Genomic DNA, 18104 nt, shown 5'->3' with positions numbered 1-18104 from the left:
ACATGACCCGGCTCCCTCGGCCAATAAAGCAAGATGAGCGCTGCAACCCCAGAGTCGGTCACGACTGGATCTAATGGTCAGGGGTCCCTTTACCTTTATCTCCAAGTGGGGCTGGAAACATACCCTGCCTGAAACCCTAGCGAGCTGCTGCCAGCCAGTGTAGTCAGTACTAAGCTTGATGGACCAATGCTTCCAACTTAGCATAAGGCTGCTTGCTCTCTAATGGATGCAGCGGCAATTCTTAAATTTCAGAGGATCTTTAAAAGCAATTACATGGGTGGCCGTAGTAGCGCAGCACAACTTCCTGGGTCTTTGCTTCTCCGGCGACATTCTTGGCCATGCACTGGTAGACGCCTTTGTCCGACTCCCTGGTATCTTGGATCATTAATGTTCCGTCTTGCAGGAGGTTCAGACGCCCATCATCTTGCATGTCGATCTCGTTGCTGAGAAACAGAAAGGAAGATTAAACGCTCCGAATCTGGGAACTCCTGGGAGCAGGAAACTGTCATGTTAGCTCAGCCAGGGGCATCCCTAGATACGCTAACTCAAGAGATAGATATGCACATACCGTATTTTTCGCTCTATAAGACGCACCAGACCATAAGATGCACCTAGTTTTTGGAGGAGGAAAACAAGAAAAAAAATATTCTGAATCCCAGAAGCCAGAACAGCAAGAGGGATTGCTGCGCAGCAAAAGTAACGATCCCTCTTGCTGTTCTGGCTTCTGGGATAGCTGTGCAGCCTGCATTCGCTCCATAAGACGCACACACATTTTCCCTTACTTTTTAGGAGGGAAAAAGTGTGTCTAATAGAGCAAAAAATATGGTAATTGTCTGTAAAGCTAGGGACAGGAGTTGCTCAGAAATCAGAACTCCTTGATATTTGGACTCTGATGGAGTCTTCGAAGTAGTCCTAGAATTTTGCGTATAGTGACAGCAGCTGCCTTGCGCTCCTGTCCTGAATATTGCCACCTGCTCTGTTCCTGCATTTGATGTGGAAATGTGGGGAGAGAAGAGTGCGAGGTGGGGGGGACGACTGCCCTTTACCAAGGGCAAGACATCCAGAACTGCCACTGACGTTGGCTGTAATGTCAGGACCCACGTACCTACGGGACCGCCTCTCCCGGTATGCCCCGTGGAGGACCTTAAGGTCCACAAATGACAACACTTTGGAGGCCCCAAGTCGCAAGGTGGTTAGATTGGTCTCAACTAGGGCCAGGGCCTTTTCAGTACTGGCCCCTACTTGGTGGAACGCTCTGTCCCAAGAGACTAGGGCCCTGCGGGACATGACATCTTTCCGCAGGGCCTGCAAGACAGAGCTGTTCCGCCTGCCCTTTGGTTTGGACTCAGTCTGACCCTTAAGTTTCCCTCCCCTTATGGTTTTGATCTATGGGCTACTATTAAAATGAGGCTGCATTTTAAATTATATTTTAACCCGTATTTTAAATTGCTTTTCTCCCCCCCCCCATTATGTTTTTATTGTAATTTTACTGGTGTTAGCCGCCCTGAGCCTGGCTCTGCCCGGGGAGGGCGGGGTATAAATTATTATTATTATTATTAATTTTAACTTGGATAACTTGTGCTTGAGCCTTGCTTTCCCCTCCTCCCTCCACAGCTCTTCTTCCTCGTGTGTCAGATCTTTTCAGATGGTGAGCCCAAAGGCACAATCCCCAAGATTCTCTGGGGGGAGGGTCCGATCAGAGCCAGACTGGTTTATGCCTGTGCTCCTCCTGAGAGAGCACTCTTGCATTCTGGCTCAGCTGGGTTAAAATCGTGCAAGACTTACTTGTTGTGGAGCCAGATGATCTTGGGCTTGGGGTTACCTTCTGCTCTGCAGATGAAATAGACGGTGTTGCCCAAGGTGACATCTGCGTCTTGTGGCTCGGTTGTGATGCGAGGCCTCTCTGAAAAAGACCGCATAGGGTGCCCCACTTGAGAAGTTGGACTGCCTTGTTCTAGCAGGTCAACATACTCGCCTTTTCTCTGAATTCAAAAGCCCCAGATCCTGCAGCCTTTCAGCGTAATAATAAATAATAATCATAAATTTTTATTTATACCCCGCCCTTCCCGGTTCAGAAAACCAGGCTCAGGGTGGCTAACAACAAATTTAAAACACTTAATTGATGCAACAAAAACAGCATGAAATACAGTATAAAACGTGAATAACAATAAATTCAGAATTCAAAAATCAATTTAGGGGGGAAATCCATCCAATAAACATTAGATGATCACCAGGGCAAGTTGGCTAAGTTAGTCCTATTTGGGCCAGCAAGGAGACCAGGGGAGAATTATCCGTGGGATCCCAGAGCAGGTAATCTTCATAAAAAGGGGAGAGGGAGGGAAGGAAGGGGAATAAAAGATCAGGCTAAGTTCAAATTGAAAGCCAGGCAGAATAGCTCTGTCTACAGGCCCTGCGGAAGGAAGTTAAATCCTGCAGGGCCCTGGTCTCATGGCTCAGAGCATTCCACCAGGTCGGAGCCATCAATTAGAAGACCCTGGCCCTAGTAAAGGATAATCTGACTTCCTTAGGGCCCGGGACCTCTAAACTATGATGATTCATGGACCTTAAGGTCCTCTGCGGGGCATACCAGGAGAGGCGGTCCCGTAAATACGAGGGCCCTAAGCCACAAGGTAATTACTCCATCCCCTTGATGGTTTTGGGCTCTTCAAGATGGTGGCATATCTTCCCATCCCCACAGCTTCCATTTCCTTTCCTATCCCCCATCTTTAGCAGGGAACGGACCTAGCAGTTAGGTGATGATGTGATACCACTGGTTCCATCACTGCTCTTTACCAGGATGCTGCAAAGGCAAGGTGGGACTGCAGTGTGCCAGCTCCTGGGGGCCGAGCTCCTTCGGGGGGCCCAAATATTTGTGGGCTAGGGGCCCCTATGTCCAAAAAGCACAGAGGCGAAGCGTGGAGCCAACTGAAGCATGGCTCCAGAGGCTGGCTCCTCCTCCTCCTCCGTGGAGACAAAGGAGCGCTGAAGCAGCCACCTCTTGGTGATGGTGCCAGGAAGAGGCGAAGGAGCTGTCTGCTCCTGAAGCCTTGCGATGGCCGCATTTGGCTCCACCCCTGGCTCCTCCCAGTGTCCGGATGTCAGAACATCGGGAGGTAAATGTCATGCGTGAAGTCACACACGGGACATTGTTCCCTCCAGTCTCCCTTGCAAGCTGGAGCCTCTGCTGGGCTGTATGGGTAAACTGGCAGCAGCGTCCTCAGGCCACGTTATGTATTAAATCGGATGATCTGCCAACATCTCTCGCCCTACCTTGCTTTAGGAAGGACCGGGTAGGGGTGTGCATTCTGGGTAGTGAAATATATTCGGAGTCAAGAGTAGATTTCATGCTCTTTATTCAGCTCATAGTGGTGAGGAGGAATGGAAGTTCCCCCAGAATGTCTGCTTTATATACATTATTTCCACAATGGGCCCCGCGTGATTGGCTAATTCCGGGATTCACCTGTAGGCCAATCAGGTTGCGGATTCACTTCCACCTCGGAGCTGGATTGGGTGGCTCCTGTGGACAAATCAGACTTCTGGGTCCTATTGTTCTAGGACCAATCAGACTGCTGTATCCTGAATCCTATTGTTCTAGGACCAATCAGACTGCTGCATTCTGAATCCTATTGTTCTAGGACCAATAATAATAATAATAATAATAATAATAATAATAATAATAATAATAATAATAATAATTTATTATTTGTACCCCGCCCATCTGGCTGGGTTTCCCCAGCCACTCTGGGCGGCTTCCAACAAAGATGAAAAGTACACTAAAATGTCACATATTAAAAACTTCCCAGAACAGGGCTGCCTTCAGATGTCTTCTGAATGTCAGGTAGTTGTTTATTGCTTTGACATGTGGTGGGAGGGCGTTCCACAGGGCGGGCGCCACTACCGAGAAGGCCCTCTGCCTGGTTCCCTGTAACTTGGCCTCTCGCAGTGAGGGAACCGCCAGAAGGCCCTCGGAGCTGGACCTCAGTGTCCGGGCAGAACGATGGGGGAGGACACGCTCCTTCAGATATACTGGACCAAGGCCGTTTAGGGCTTTAAAGGTCAGCACCAACACTTTGAATTGTGCTCGGAAATGCACTGGGAGCCAATGTAGGTCTTTCAAGACTGGTGTTATATGGCCTCGGTGGCCACTCCCAGTCACCAGTCTAGCTGCTGCGTTCTGGATTAGTTGCAGTTTCCAGGTCACCTTCAAAGGTAGCCCCACGTAGAGCGCATTGCAGTAGTCCAAGCGGGAGGTAACCAGAGCATGCACCACTCTGGCGAGACAGTCTGCAGGCAGATAGGGTCTCAGCCTACGTACCAGATGGAGCTGGTAAACAGCTGCCCTGGATACAGATTTGACCTGTGCTGCCTTTTGGATCCTATTCAACTCAGTACATAACAGGTAGGATGGCCATGAAATGCTGCTACAGCACCAAGGTGGTTTTATGCAGAGGTTAATGATTCTTCAAAGGGGTGGCTGCAGTTTAAAGTTACGGCAAGGTTATGTGAGGCGCTGGATGCCAACGAGATAAACAAAACCGATATTGCGGTGCCTGTGGCAGGGAGCTCACCACAGTTGAATTCTTGGGTGGTCAGGGTGACGATGGAGCGCCCCTGCAGCTCCCTTGGGTTCTCGCAGGTAGCTGCCGTCTGGGTGTTGCCCTGCACGGTGAATTTCCTCAGCAATTCTGCCAGCCACATCAGGTCACAATCGCACAGCAAGGCGTTGGAGTCCAGCCGCCTGAGCCAAAGAGGTGAAGGAAGAAGAAGTGGAGATTATAATTGCCAGAGACTTCCCGGTAGCCTCACGGGAAAGGTGGCTTTGCACTCAAGACCCCAAAACTCTCCCCAGATGAACCGACTCAGACCCTGCGATCATCAACCGAGGCCCTTCTCTATATTCGCCTCTCCATGGGCAGACCTTCTCCCACCATCTCAGGCAGCGCTTTTCTAGCTTGGTGGGCCAAGATCTTTTAAACAAGATACACTAGTGAAATATACTTGGAGTTGAGAGTGGAGCTAATGCTCTTTATTCAGCTCATAGTGGTGAGGAGGAATGGAAGTTCCCCCATAATGTCTGCCTTATATACATTATTTACACAATGGGCCCCACGTGATTGGCTAATTCCGGGATTCACCTGTGGGCCAATCAGGTTGCGGATTCACTTCCACCTGGAGCTGGATTGGGTGGCTCCTGTGGACCAATCAGACTGCTGCATTCTGGACCCTATTGTTCTAGGACCAATCAGACTGCTGCATTCTGAATCCTATTCAACTCAGTACATAACAGCTAGGGATGGAAATTTGGACCTTCTGCGATTTGTGACCCCATCTTGAAATTGGTTGGGGGCAGGGCCAGGTGCCCAGGGGGATTAGAGGCCCCCACCAAAGGGCTGGCTGAACATTTTAGCATCTTGCCCACCCGCTGACATGGCTTCTTGAGAGGTTAAGTTTATGTAGGGCTGACCATGGGTCTCCCAGATTTAGCAAAGCCACACAGCTGCCTCCAGTTGAAACCAGCTTTTTGCCTCCACCCAGAATGATGAATTGTTCTTTGCTGCAGCGATTATCCACTTACAGGCGTTTAAGGGATTCTGGTTGGGTGACAGCGCCTGGCTGGATTCTGGAAATCCGGTTGTTGTGCAAGAAGCTGTACGGGGGGAAGTGAAGAGAGTCAGAATGTTAGCTGGGTATTCTTTGAGGTCATCTCCCAAGTGACAGGCAGAGACTGTCCCTGGGTGAAGTTTTAACACACCTAGGTGTGCAGCTTCCAAGCACCCCTCTCACTGGACCAAGCTAGGCATGATGTTTATGTTAGGAATACATTCTTCACGAAACAGATAAGGTTCCTTTAAGTTTGAAAAGCATTCCAGAAGTTTCTTCAATGTGTGGGAGCGGCACTCCATGCTTAATTGGTGTCAGCTGGAGATGCAATTAAAAGGAAGAAGATGAGTTTGCAATTTGAGGAACGAGGAGAGCACACACACGCTGTTAGTACGCATGCTTACAGCTAGTTTGGATGTATGGTAAAGTGTGCTGCTGATACTATGAGTTTGCAATATCAGGACTGTTTATTACTAGACTGAAAGTACAGTTGTACCTCGGGTTAAGTACTTAATTTGTTCCGAAGGTCCGTTCTTAACCTGAAACTGTTCTTAATGTGAAGCACCACTTTAGCTAATGGGGCCTCCTGCTGCTGCCGTGTCGCCGGAGCACAATTTCTGTTCTCATCCTGAAGCAAAGTTCTTAACCTGAGGTACTATTTCTGGGTTAGTGGAGTCTGTAACCTGAAGCGTATGTAACCCGAGGTACTGTATACCGTGCCAAAGAGAGGAAGAAGGACTGTATAGTTTGTAGATAGTAGTAACTGAAATGCCAAATGCTTGCACAAAGTATGTGGTACCTCAGGTTAAGAACTTAATTCGTTCTGGAGGTCTGTTCTTAACCTGAAACTGTTCTTAACGTGAAGCACCACTTTAACTAATGGGGCCTCCCAGTGCCGCTGCACCGCCGCTGCACAATTTCTGTTCTCATCCTGAAGCAAAGTTCTTAACCCGAGGTACTATTTCTGGGTTAGCAGAGTCTGTAACCTGAAGCGTATGTAACCTGAAGCATATGTAACCTGAGGTACCACTGTAATTCTTGACTGTGCATTCGAGTATGACTACAGTTTTTGTTGTGTGCCTCCAGGGAAACTCTGCTAGACACTTTGGGAAGCTGTTATGGTCAGTAACCTCTAATAGTTAATTGCACAAACCACAAATTGACTAGCACGAATGTCACACATACAAACCACTTGGTGATTTTCTCATGACTTACAGCCTTTCCAGTTTGGGCAGGTCGCTAAACGTCTCTGGCTCCAAGGTTTCAAGGTTGTTAAAATGCAGGTAACTGAGGTGAAGAAGAAAACAGAACATATGGAACAGATCATTAATTCCCAAAGTGCATGCGGGATCACCCTAGCATGCCACAAGTAAAGCAGGGGTTGTGAGCCAGGATAGAACAGAGGAGACCCAGATTCACTCAATGCATTTGATGCATGGCAATTCCATGCAATGCTCCGAGTGCATTATGCATGCATGCAACTGACTGTTTATGCAGCCTGAAAAACTACAAAACCCATTATGCCGTGCAACTGTGGACGAGGAATGCTTTCATGCAAACATCTCGGAAGCTGTGACTTAAACGAGCAACTACGAATATATTATTATGAATTAAATTTATTGGTCGCTTTTTAAACAAAGTAACTCAAAGCGACATAAAATATATAAGCAAATACATACAAAGGAACTGACATAAAAGAGGGGGGCAACAAAGGAAAACATAAAAGACATTCTATTTTTAAAAAGGCAGGATTAAAACATGCCACTAACTCAAGGACATAGATAATTAAGAGCCAAAGGCCTGGCAGAAAATGAATGTTTGAGGCCGGTGTGAAAAAAAATGCAATGATGGTGTAAAAATAATTGTATAAATGATGTTCAATGCTATGCGTAAATGGGTTCCTCTCTGGCGAAAGGGGACCAGGAATGCAAAATATTCCTGCATGATGATCCTGCAGCAGACCTGAACTCAAATGGACCGCCAATCCATCCATCTGCTCAATGCTTTACAAGACAGTTTTGAATTTTGATGGACAGGATGGGGAAAGGGCCATAACATTTGAACAACAACCTGTTTCAAAGGCTCAAAGCAGAGGGGCTCCTCGTTCCTTTGAACTGTTCTATCTATAATCGACAACTGCTGTGACACGTGTAGAGCCAGAAGCGTGACTCTCTAAAAAATGGTATATTTAGAAAGTTTTATGAAAACATAAAGAGCCACTCCTTGCGGCAAAGGCTGATTCCGCAGACTCTTGAGATTATTCTCAAGAAAACCACAAGCGGCTCATTGAGGGCGCAGAAGTGCTGGACCATTCCTTCCTAATACATCATCTACAAAGCCGTTGATTATATTTGCTAGCGAGAGATTAGATCTTGGCCACAGTGCTGCACATGAGATCATCTGTGAAGGAGCACATACTTTCCTACATCTCCCCCACGACTCTTTATTTTGTCTATCTAGTGTGCCTTGCGAGACATTTCTGGTCAGGGACTACGTCATTTCAACAGGACTGGGTTGTTGGTTTTTTTACAAAGCAAATATTATTGGAGCTGTTGTGTCATCTCAGAGTTTTTTCGGTTTTTCTAACTCAAAGAATTATTATCCGGAGATCACCCCATCTGCCCCCAACCTGGTGCCCTCCAGATGTTGGACTACAACTCCCAGCAGCCCAGAGGCCAGGGAGGATGGGGGTTGTAGTCCCACCAGATGTGGAAGACACTAGGTTGGGGACAGCTAGGGCTCTGACTTCCTGAATACCAGTGAACTTCTCCCACATTGCAGGCAAAGGCATCAGTGCTTAAAATGTCAGAAAGCCCAAGGTGAAGGATTCATCTCTCTGCTGTGATGTGTGAGCTCAGCAAAGTGTCAGGGACTGGGCTGGACGCAGAGGAGAGGTGGGAGGCACCAGCCGCGGACCCCCGCCAAGGGAACCCCCAGAGGAAGAAGGCTCAGAGCCAGGGGATTGGTGGTGGGGCACTGGAGAGAGGTCAGAGGGGAAAGATGGGTGGGAAGAGGTGATTGATCCCAAAGGGGCAACAGGGTTTTGTGAGCAGGAAGAGCCTGTAACAGGAAGCAGTGCAGACACAGAGGCTGAAGCAGAGGAAGGAGGTCAAGAGACTGCAGAAGAATCTAAGGCAGCCTTTCTCAACCTGTGGGTCCCCAGATGTTGTTGAACTACAACTCCCATCACCCCTAACTAGCAAGACCAAACCTCAGGGATGATGGGATTTGTAGTCCAACAACATCTGGGGACCCACAGGTTGAGAACCACTGATCTAAGGAGTCTGCTTCTCCTGCTGCGACAAGCTCCCCTTCTCCAGTGGAGGAGCTTCATGATGCACGCCCTGGGGGCATGGTGCCCAGCGTGGGGCAGGCAGCCATGATGGCACCCCACCGGGATTGTGGTGCCGGGGGCAGTGCGCTCCCCCGCCCCCTCTTCTTCTGCCAGTGCCCTTCTCGCCGGTCTCCAAGAATGCACAGAGTGGTGAGAATAGCAGAGGTGTTCAGATGCAATTTGCTTGGGAAACATCCGGCAGAGGAGGAGCCTTAGAAAGGGTGGAAGGCAAGGACCTTCAGACCTGGGATTTGCCCCTTAAGGGCAAGACCACTGAGTTGTATGTTTGTTTCCTTGAATAAAGAGTGAACTTCACTGACAACGGAGATCTGCTTCTTTTATCGTTGACCTGTGTTTGGCTCCAACTCTGACACAAAACATGGCTGGCTGAGGAGCGGTGTGTGCAAGACATGGGTAGGCAAACTAAGGCCCAGGGGCCAGATACACTGACTGGCAGCAGTTCTCTTGGGCATCAAGCAGAGTCCTCTTTAGCTGAGATTCCTGCATTGCAGGGGGTTGGAGAGATAACCCACAGGGTCCCTTCCAACTCTACAATGATATTATTCTAGATCTTCCCCAGAAGATCCTTACAGAGAGGTGGCAACTGGTGGTCAATTGGCAAGAATGTTAAAACAAATGGTTCAGACCTTCAGTTGTGCTTTGCATGGCCATTTGCAAAGCAGAAATTAGCAAGCAATGCTTTTCGTGATAAGATCATCTTTAGGAGTTGCCCAACCAGTGCTCTGCAGCAATCTACTTCTGAAATCATCCTCCTCAAGTTACGTGGATTAACATGAGTGACAGAAATCTCAACACAAAAGCTTAAAAAGCAGGAGATGTTTAAAAGTAGCTCTATCACCACGATGACTACTGCTATGGTTTTCCCAGTAGTGATGTATGGAAGTGAGAGCTGGACCATAAAGAAGGCTGATCGCCAAATAATTGATGCTTTTGAATTATGGTGCTGGAGGAGACTCTTGAGAGTCCCATGGACTGCAAGAAGATCAAACCTCTCCATTCTGAAGGAAATCAGCCCTGAGTGCTCACTGGAAGGGCAGATCCTGAAGCTGAGGCTCCAGTACTTTGGCCACCTCATGAGAAGAGAAGACTCCCTGGAAAAGACCCTGATGTTGGGAAAGATGGAGGGCACAAGGAGAAGGGGACGACAGAGGACGAGATGGTTGGATAGTGTTCTCGAAGCCACCAGCATGAGTTTGACCAAACTGCGGGAGGCAGTGGAAGACAGGAGTGCCTGGCGTGCTCTGGTCCAGGGGGTCACGAAGAGGCGGACACGACTAAACGACTAAACAACAACAACAACATCACCACAATAACTAGAAACGTTTGCAAGCTGCCTTGAGTCGGCGCTGCCCAGAAAAGCAGCCTAGGAATACCTAAGAGTAAATAAATAAAAACATATTACTTTTATTTCATTTTTCAATCAAAGCTCAGTTTCTCGGGACTCTAAGGAGCGCTTGCAGATGGTGTCTCAGGGGGGGCTGGCAGGAATCCAGAGGTGAAATTCCATCCCTCGTCTCCATGCAATTTCCAGCACAAACCTCGGCCAACTTACAGCTGTTCCAGGGAAGAAAGGCCCTTGAATGCATGCTGCTGGATGCTCTGTATTTCATTCTTGTAAAGGTAGCTTGCAAAGAGAGGGAGAGCGGAAAAGGAGAATAAAATTACATCGGTTGAGAAAAGCTTTCTGGCTGGCTAACAGGAGGACTGCATTGGATGCAACAGCCTAAAATCATATTATTACAATGCACTCTAAGGTGGCCCTTGGAGACGACTCAAAAACTCCACTTTGGTCCAAAAGGCAGCAGCCAGACTGCTGGCTAGCATCCCATTGAGATCACACATAACCCATGTTTTAAAACAGCTGCTCTGGTTGCTAGTTCGTTCCAGAGCCCAATTCAATCCACTCACACTAGTGCTTAAAGCCCTAAATGACTCAAGCCCCAAATACCTGAGAGACCCTATTGAGTCATGAGATCAACAGAGGGATGCCCTTGTGGTAGTTCCTCCACCTTCAAAGGTTCGGGGCCCTGTGTATCGGCATTGCCTGGGAGAGGGCCTTTTCGGTGGTGGCCCCAAAATGTGAAAGCCCCTACCCACAGAGGTGCGTTTGGCACCGTCATTATACAGCTTTTGGATAATTCCGGAGATGCACCTCTTTACCCTGGCTTTTGACACTCGGGGCGTATGTTTTGAGGACCTCCCTTATTTTTATGGTGGTAAGTTGTTTTGAATGGTTTTAAGTGTCGTGTTTCAATGCTGCAACCTGCCCAGGGACTGTAGGGTGAATGGCAGGCAATAGGTAAATAAATAACAAAACAGAGGTAACTATTGGCTGGCCTGGATAGCTCTGTCGGTGAGAGCATGGTGCTGACAATGCCAAGGTTGCAGGTTCGATCCCTGCATGGGTCAGCGGCATATTCCTGCATTGCAGGGGGGGTAGACTAGATGACCCCCCCTTCCAACTCTATGATTCTTTGATTCCATCCTTAGAAATTTATCTGCCACTGTAGTGTCTGAACCTCCCCGTCGTGGTTTAGGAGGCGCTAGGCAGCCTTCCTCAAACCTGGTTCTTTCCAGATATTTTGATCTTCAGAGGTGCTGGCTCTACAAAGACCTGAGGAACGAGATCATCACCAAACTCGTACAAGTCATCCCAGGGCGCTCAGCCACTGCCACAATGTCCTTTCTTTTATCAGATCAAAATGAGCAGATAACAGCAAAGGCTGCTAGGTTCATAGCAGGGGCAATCAGAATAAGGGCCACTAACTGACTGCTGCTTCAGGACTTTAAATTGTGCTTTTATATCAAATTTCCTTTTCTGCGTATACTGTAATGTTTTACTGTTGCTATGGCCATTGGCTAATGCGAATAAAGTTTTATCTCTCTCTCTCAGTGGTGGTGGCTTGGGGCTCAAGGCAGCAGTAAGGTAAAGGTCAAGGGACCCGACCATTAGGTCCAGTCGTGGCTGACGCTGGGGTTGCAGTGCTCATCTCGCTTTATTGGCCGAGGGAGCCAGCGTACAGCTTCCGGGTCATGTGGCCAGCAGCACTAAGCCGCTTCTGGGGAACCAGAGCCGATCACGGAAACACCGTTTACCTTCCTGCTGGAGTGGTACCTATTTATCTACTTGCACTTTGACGTGCTTTCAAACTGCTAGGTTGGCAGGAGCAGACACCGAGCAACGGGAGCTCACCCCGTCGCGGGGATTTGAACCACCGACCTTCTGATCGGCAAGTCCTAGGCTCTGGGGTTTAACCCACAGCGCCACCCACGTCCCTTCAAGGCAGCAGTAGTCCACAACAATCTGGCGGGCTTCAGATGGGCGAAGGCGGCACTAGAATGCCCAGGTCTTTGCGGGCCGTGTTTGCAGCACTTGGTGACAATAAACTCCCACCACCACCCGACACAAGTGAATATTTGCTGGAAGAGGAGGATGAGCAAAAGGCCAGCTGCCGTTGCAATTTCCCATCATGCCCCGCTGTGCCGCAATGTCACTCCAGGGTGCAATTGCAACGAAGACCACGGGTGCTCATTTAACGAAGGAGCCCTGGAGGAGGGGAGGCCCAGGGCAATGGTGCCAAAAGTGTTGGGCAGGACCCCTTGGCAGCTGAATGAGGATGTCTGCTGCTGACGCCAGTCCTGCTGAGAAGGGGAGTGGAGGTTATGTGCATAGCTAATCCTTTTCCTGCCCCGAGAGTTTTCAAAAAATAAAAATCAGACACACTTCAAGCTGCTTTTCCGTCCCCTCGAGGGGAAAAAGAGATGGGTATGAAGTTTGGCAAAGCAAATGCAAAAACACAGGGCAGGCAGTGGATGATCCAAACTTCTTTTCTGGCTTAGCGACATGAAAAAGCCAGTTTATCTAATTGTGTTCTGCTGATCAATTACTTAATTAATTGAATGATTAAATTTATATCCGGGCTTTCCTCCCAAAGGAGCCCAGAGCAGAGAAAAGTTGTACAACAATACAAGAATAACGTAGCAACATGACTAAATCATTTTAAAGTAATTTAAAATTGAAACGTGTAAAACCTAAAAACCACCCAAAAAAATCTAATAACGGGTAAAATGGTTGCATACCCTCACAGCTAATAATTGTCGTGGTTGCCAGGAGCAGGAATTTTCAGCCACCAAATGCCTGGGTGAACAGGAACTTTTACAAGCTCCATCTGAAAGTTAATAAGGAGGGGGCGTATTCCACAACCTGGGAGCCACCACCAAGAAGGCCCTGTCTAATGGCATATGAATAATTAAGAAAAAAAAATATGCAGCTGCAATTTATTTTCCTGCTCAATATTTACTATGCACATGTGTGTAGTAGGATGTAGATACGATAAAGCAACTGTCATCTGACAAGTATCAACAGTGTTTCACTTTCCCGCTACTAATGTTCAGAGGCTGTTGTCACACTGGGCCTCCTTACAGACACTTACAGGTATTTCAAGCTGTCAAGTCCTTCGAAGGATCTTCGTGCAATTTGCTTTATCAGGTTGTTGTTCAAAAGCCTGTGAGAAAATAAGGGAATGGAAGGCACACATTAATGCATTGCTTTGAAGGCGGCATGCTGCGGTCTCCGTATTACGACTGCAGACACTCCAAGCGTCCCTGTTTTCCAGGTACGTCCCTGCTTTAGAGAATCCATCCCGGTTTTCTGATTTGATCCCAGAATGTCCCACATTTCCTAAGGATGTTCCTATTTTTACTGAATAAATGTTGGAGGGTATGGAGATATATCCTAGGGTTGCCATGTTTCAAAAGGTAAAAACCAGCACATGCTAGGCTTGCACCCTAGGGTGTAAAAATGGTGTCGGGGGCAATTTCCCTTTAAAAAGAACTGAACAATTTTGGTGGGTTTCTACAAAAATGCCCCCAAAATTGACTTGCCTAAGATTCAGGACAATTCAGCCTGGACATCAATTCTGCCTTTGAAATCCTGATAAGGTCTGGGAAAATCCAGACATATGGCAGCCCTAAGTTATCCGACTCCCGAGTACAGGGTAGGGTTTTTTTTTTAATGTTTAACGTTTTGTTATGTTTTTTCATATATGTTGGAAGCTGCCCAGAGTGGCTGGGGCAACCCATTAAGATGTGTGGGGTATGAAAAGCAAAGTTATCATTATGGAATGGGATGTCCTTATTTTCATTGGAGAAAGGTTGGAGGGTATGAGATTGGTGAGGCCATGAGAGAGAGCCTTCTCAGAGGCTGCTCCAAGACTGTGGAACTCCCTTCCACAAGAGGACAGCCCAGCTCCTTCTCTGTTTTCCTTTTGCTAGGAGACAAATATTTTTTTTAATCTTGACTGGCCTTTTGGCCAACAGCTGGCTGTTGTGACAGCGTCTTCTTAGGCTGGGTCTTAGGCTTTTGTGTGTGTGTGCTTTTAAGTGTTCTCACCAATGTTTTCAATACCGTTTCTTATTTGTTTTCTAATATTTATGCTCATTGTGTGTTTTTGTTTGAGGTTGAATCTTGACAAGACAGAAGTACTGTTCTTGGGGGACAGGGGGCGGGCTGGTGTGGAGGACTCCCTGGTCCTGAATGGGGTAACTGTGCCCCTGAAGGACCAGGTGAACAGCCTGGGAGTCATTTTGGACTCACAGCTGTCCATGGAGGCGCAGGTCAATTCTGCGTCCAGAGCAGCTGACTACCAGCTCCATCTGGTACGCAGGCTGAGACCCTAACTGTCTGCGGACTGTTTCACCAGAGTGGTGCATGCTCTGGTTATCTCCCGCTTGGACTACTGCAATGCGCTCTACGTGGGGCTACCTTTGAAGGTGACCCGGAAACTGCAATTAATCCAGAAAGCGGCAGCTAGACTGGTGACTGGGGGCGGCCGGCATAATTTATGTTGCGAGCCACCTCAGGTCCTGCACTGGGAGGAAGGCAGGATACAAATGACATTAAATAAATAAAGGATAAATTTGGATTGGACTTAAACTTCCACCGCCAGAGCACCGTGACCCTGTTCTGGATCAGGGTGCTATGTAACTGCATTTTTGCAAAAGATCCACTGAAGAATGACTGGACCAGGCCAAATCCTGCCACCTTATGTAGCCAGGCCCTTAAATTAATGTGTTTGTTTTGCATCCTGCCAAAGAGGGGGGTGGGGAGGGAGGGAGAGAAATGTCTTATCTGCTTCAGAATTCTCCTGTGGTGCCATTTGGAATTTGTCTGCTTCTCTAACTGGGTCAGAGCTGGAAGACCAGCAAGCTCCGCGGCCCAAAGGAAGGCAAATCAAGCTCTGCAGGCAAGGTCAGGAGGACGGATACAATAGGATCCTGTCCACGGTCTGGACTCTTGTTTACCTTTCAGCACTGTTTTCGCCCTCGTTGTCATAACATTCCTTTCCAGCCCCGAAGCACATGAGAAAACCCTTGCGGTTGTGGATTCCAAGCTAATCTTTTTGGCATTTGAAATATACTCAGAGTCGCAAAGTGATTTCATGCTCTTTATTCAGCTCATAGTGGTGAGGAGGAATGAATGAATGTCCCCTCAAAGTATCTGCTTTATATACATTATTTACACAATGGGCTGCACATGATTGGCTAATTCTGGAATTCTACTGTAAGCCAATCAGGTTGTGGATTCACTTATATCTGGAGCATGATTGGGTGGTTCCTGCCAACCAATCATACTGCTGCATTGTTCTAAGACCAATCAGACTGCTGCATTCTGAATCCTATTGTTCTAGGACCAATCAGACTGCTGCAATTTGGATCCTATTGTTCAAGGACCAATCAGACTGCTGCAGTTTGGATCCTATTCAACTCAGTACATAACAGCATTGCACTTCACTCTTTGGCAAACGAAAAGTTTGCTGTGGAACAGGAAGGTTCTCTACCATTCCAGAGGAGACCTCTGCTGTGGCTCACCTAGGCTGGTTCTTCACTCTCCCATTATGATGATGATGATGATGACCATCATCATCATCTGCCCATCTGACTGGGTTGCCCCAGCCACTCTGGGTGGCTTCCAACACATATAAAAACATAACAGAACAAACATTAAAAACTTCCTAATACAAGGCTGCCTTCAGGTGTCTTCTAAAAGCCAGATAGTTGCTTATTTCCTTGACATCTGGTGGGAGGGCGTTCCACAGGGCAGGCACCACCACCGAGAAGGCCCTCTGCCTGGTTCCCTGTAACTTGGCTTCTCGCAGTGAGGGAACCGCCAGAAGGCCGTCGGAACTGGACCTCAGTGTCCAGGCAGAATGATGGGGGTGGAGACACTCCTTCAGGTATACTGGACCGAGGCCGTTTAGGGCTTTCAAGGCCAGCACCAACACTTTGAATTGTGCTTGGAAACATACTGGGAGCCAATGTAGGTCTTTCAGGACTGGAGTTACGTGGTCTCGGTGGCGGCACCCAGTCACCAGTCTAGCTGCCGTATTCTGGATTAGTTGTTGAAATATACTCTGAGTCGAGAGTGGATTTCACGCTCTTTATTCAGCTCATAGTGGTGAGGAGGAATGGAAGTTCCCCCAGAATGTCTGCTTTATATACATTATTTACACAATGGGCCCCACGTGATTGGCTAATTCCGGGATTCACCTGTAGGCCAATCAGGTTGCGGATTCACTCCCACCTGGAGCTGGATTGGGTGGCTCCTGTGGACCAATCAGACTGCAGCATTCTGGGTCCTATTGTTTTAGGACCAATCAGACTGCTGCATTCCGAATCCTATCATTCTAGGACCAATCAGACTGCAGCATTCTGAATCCTATTGTTCTAGGACCAATCAGACTGCTGCCTTTTGGATCCTATTCAACTCAGTACATAACAGTTGTAGTTTCCGGGTCGCCTTCAAAGGTAGCCCCACGTAGAGCGCATTGCAGTAATCCAAGCGGGAGATAACCAGAGCATGCACCACTCTGGTGAGACAGGGCAAACCTTAATCAGTTAAGCATGTTGGTTCTATGGGGCTGGATCTATCCCACACAAGCAGCTTCCTGTGGGAACTGTAGCCTGAATCAAGTTCATTCCTGTCCCACTGACTCACAGTAAAACTCAAAGGGGGAAGAATCTGACCGACTGTCCTGATGCCTTACTATCATCATCTCCACCATCGTGTGGCGTTCCAGTTCTTCGCTTGGAGTGGAGGCATCATCCCGGGGTTGCCATGGCAACCGCAAAACAAAGCAGGCTGGTTAAGCCAAACGGGACCAGCCAGTATTTTAGATTATATGCAATTAGGCTGTGGCAAGAAACAATTAGCCATCTGTTCCCACAGGGAGGATTTAATATCCGGCGAAAATTGTTCTCCTCCACCAACGTCCCTCCGCATTTGTGTTGTGGCACTGGGCAAGAGAAGAGGGTGATAACATTCTTGGCTCTCCCGCTACAGTCTTCTTGGCCAGAGATCCCTTGATCCAATCCTTTTTAAAAAAAATTACCCAGACTTTTAAATCATCCTCACCCAGTTCGAAACAGATCATTGGCAACTGACTGCTTTTTTTGTTTTGTTTTTAAGGAAAGGGGTTTTAACAGTGCTGTGCTGTTTTCATCATCCGTATTTTGTTTTTTTTTTAATATTGTTTTAATTTTATTATAGGTTGTTGTTTTTTTAAAAAAAGAATCTTTTATATGTATTTTATCTGCGTCGTTTTAATTTGTGCAAGTCCGGAGTGGAATCTGGAAACATTAAAAAAACATGCTGTGAAAATGCTTTTTTTAAGAAGCATTTTGAAAAATATATTGAATTTGCCATGAGCTCACCATCGCCATCTAGTGTCACATTTGTATAAGGCAGCCCTTTATAGGGAAGTTATTTGATGTTCAACGTTTTATTACGCTTTTATATATGTTGAAAGCTGCCCAAAGTGGCTGGGGCAACCCAGTTAGATAGGCGGGGTGCAAATCATAAAATTACTATTATTGTTACTAAAACGTTCCAAGATGGCACTTGAAACTACACGTTTTTCCATTGAAATAATCAACCCTTTCTAAAAAAAGGTGCTGTTTAAAGGATCAGGGTATTTAATTGACTACAGCAGGCACGTCCAACTGCCAAGAGACTGCGATCTATTCCCACTATAAATAAGCTGGCAGTATACCCATTGGATAAGGGACACGGGTGGCGCTGTGGGTTAAAACACAGAGCCTAGGACTTGCCGATCAGAAGGTCGGTGGTTCGAATCCCCGCGACGGGGTG

General features: G+C 47.5%; 1 protein-coding gene across 5 annotated transcripts in view; it reads right to left on the bottom strand.

The window, feature by feature from the left end:
* LOC307217532 (peroxidasin homolog) overlaps positions 1 to 18104 on the bottom strand; it is a 69846-nt gene that overhangs the window by 31210 nt on the left and 20532 nt on the right. For 2 of the 5 annotated variants that reach the window (XM_079978873.1, XM_079978872.1), the window contains 7 exons: positions 13390 to 13461; positions 10509 to 10580; positions 6817 to 6888; positions 5576 to 5647; positions 4569 to 4738; positions 1786 to 1903; positions 274 to 443 (listed from right to left, as the gene is read on the bottom strand). In XM_079978873.1, the coding sequence (XP_079834999.1) occupies positions 274 to 443; positions 1786 to 1903; positions 4569 to 4738; positions 5576 to 5647; positions 6817 to 6888; positions 10509 to 10580; positions 13390 to 13461 (746 nt within the window). Of the gene's footprint in view, positions 1 to 273; positions 444 to 1785; positions 1904 to 2793; positions 2872 to 4568; positions 4739 to 5575; positions 5648 to 6816; positions 6889 to 10358; positions 10581 to 13389; positions 13462 to 15259; positions 15375 to 15749; positions 15867 to 18104 lie in introns of those variants that run through there. The other 3 variants (XM_079978874.1, XM_079978875.1, XM_079978876.1) reach the window with 3 other exon arrangements.

Source organism: Podarcis cretensis (genome assembly GCF_951804945.1).
Source record: "Podarcis cretensis genome assembly, chromosome: 6".
NCBI classification, from domain to species: Eukaryota; Metazoa; Chordata; class Lepidosauria; order Squamata; family Lacertidae; genus Podarcis; species Podarcis cretensis.
Note: the sequence above shows the minus strand (reverse complement) of the source record. Positions and strands in the feature narration are given on the sequence as shown.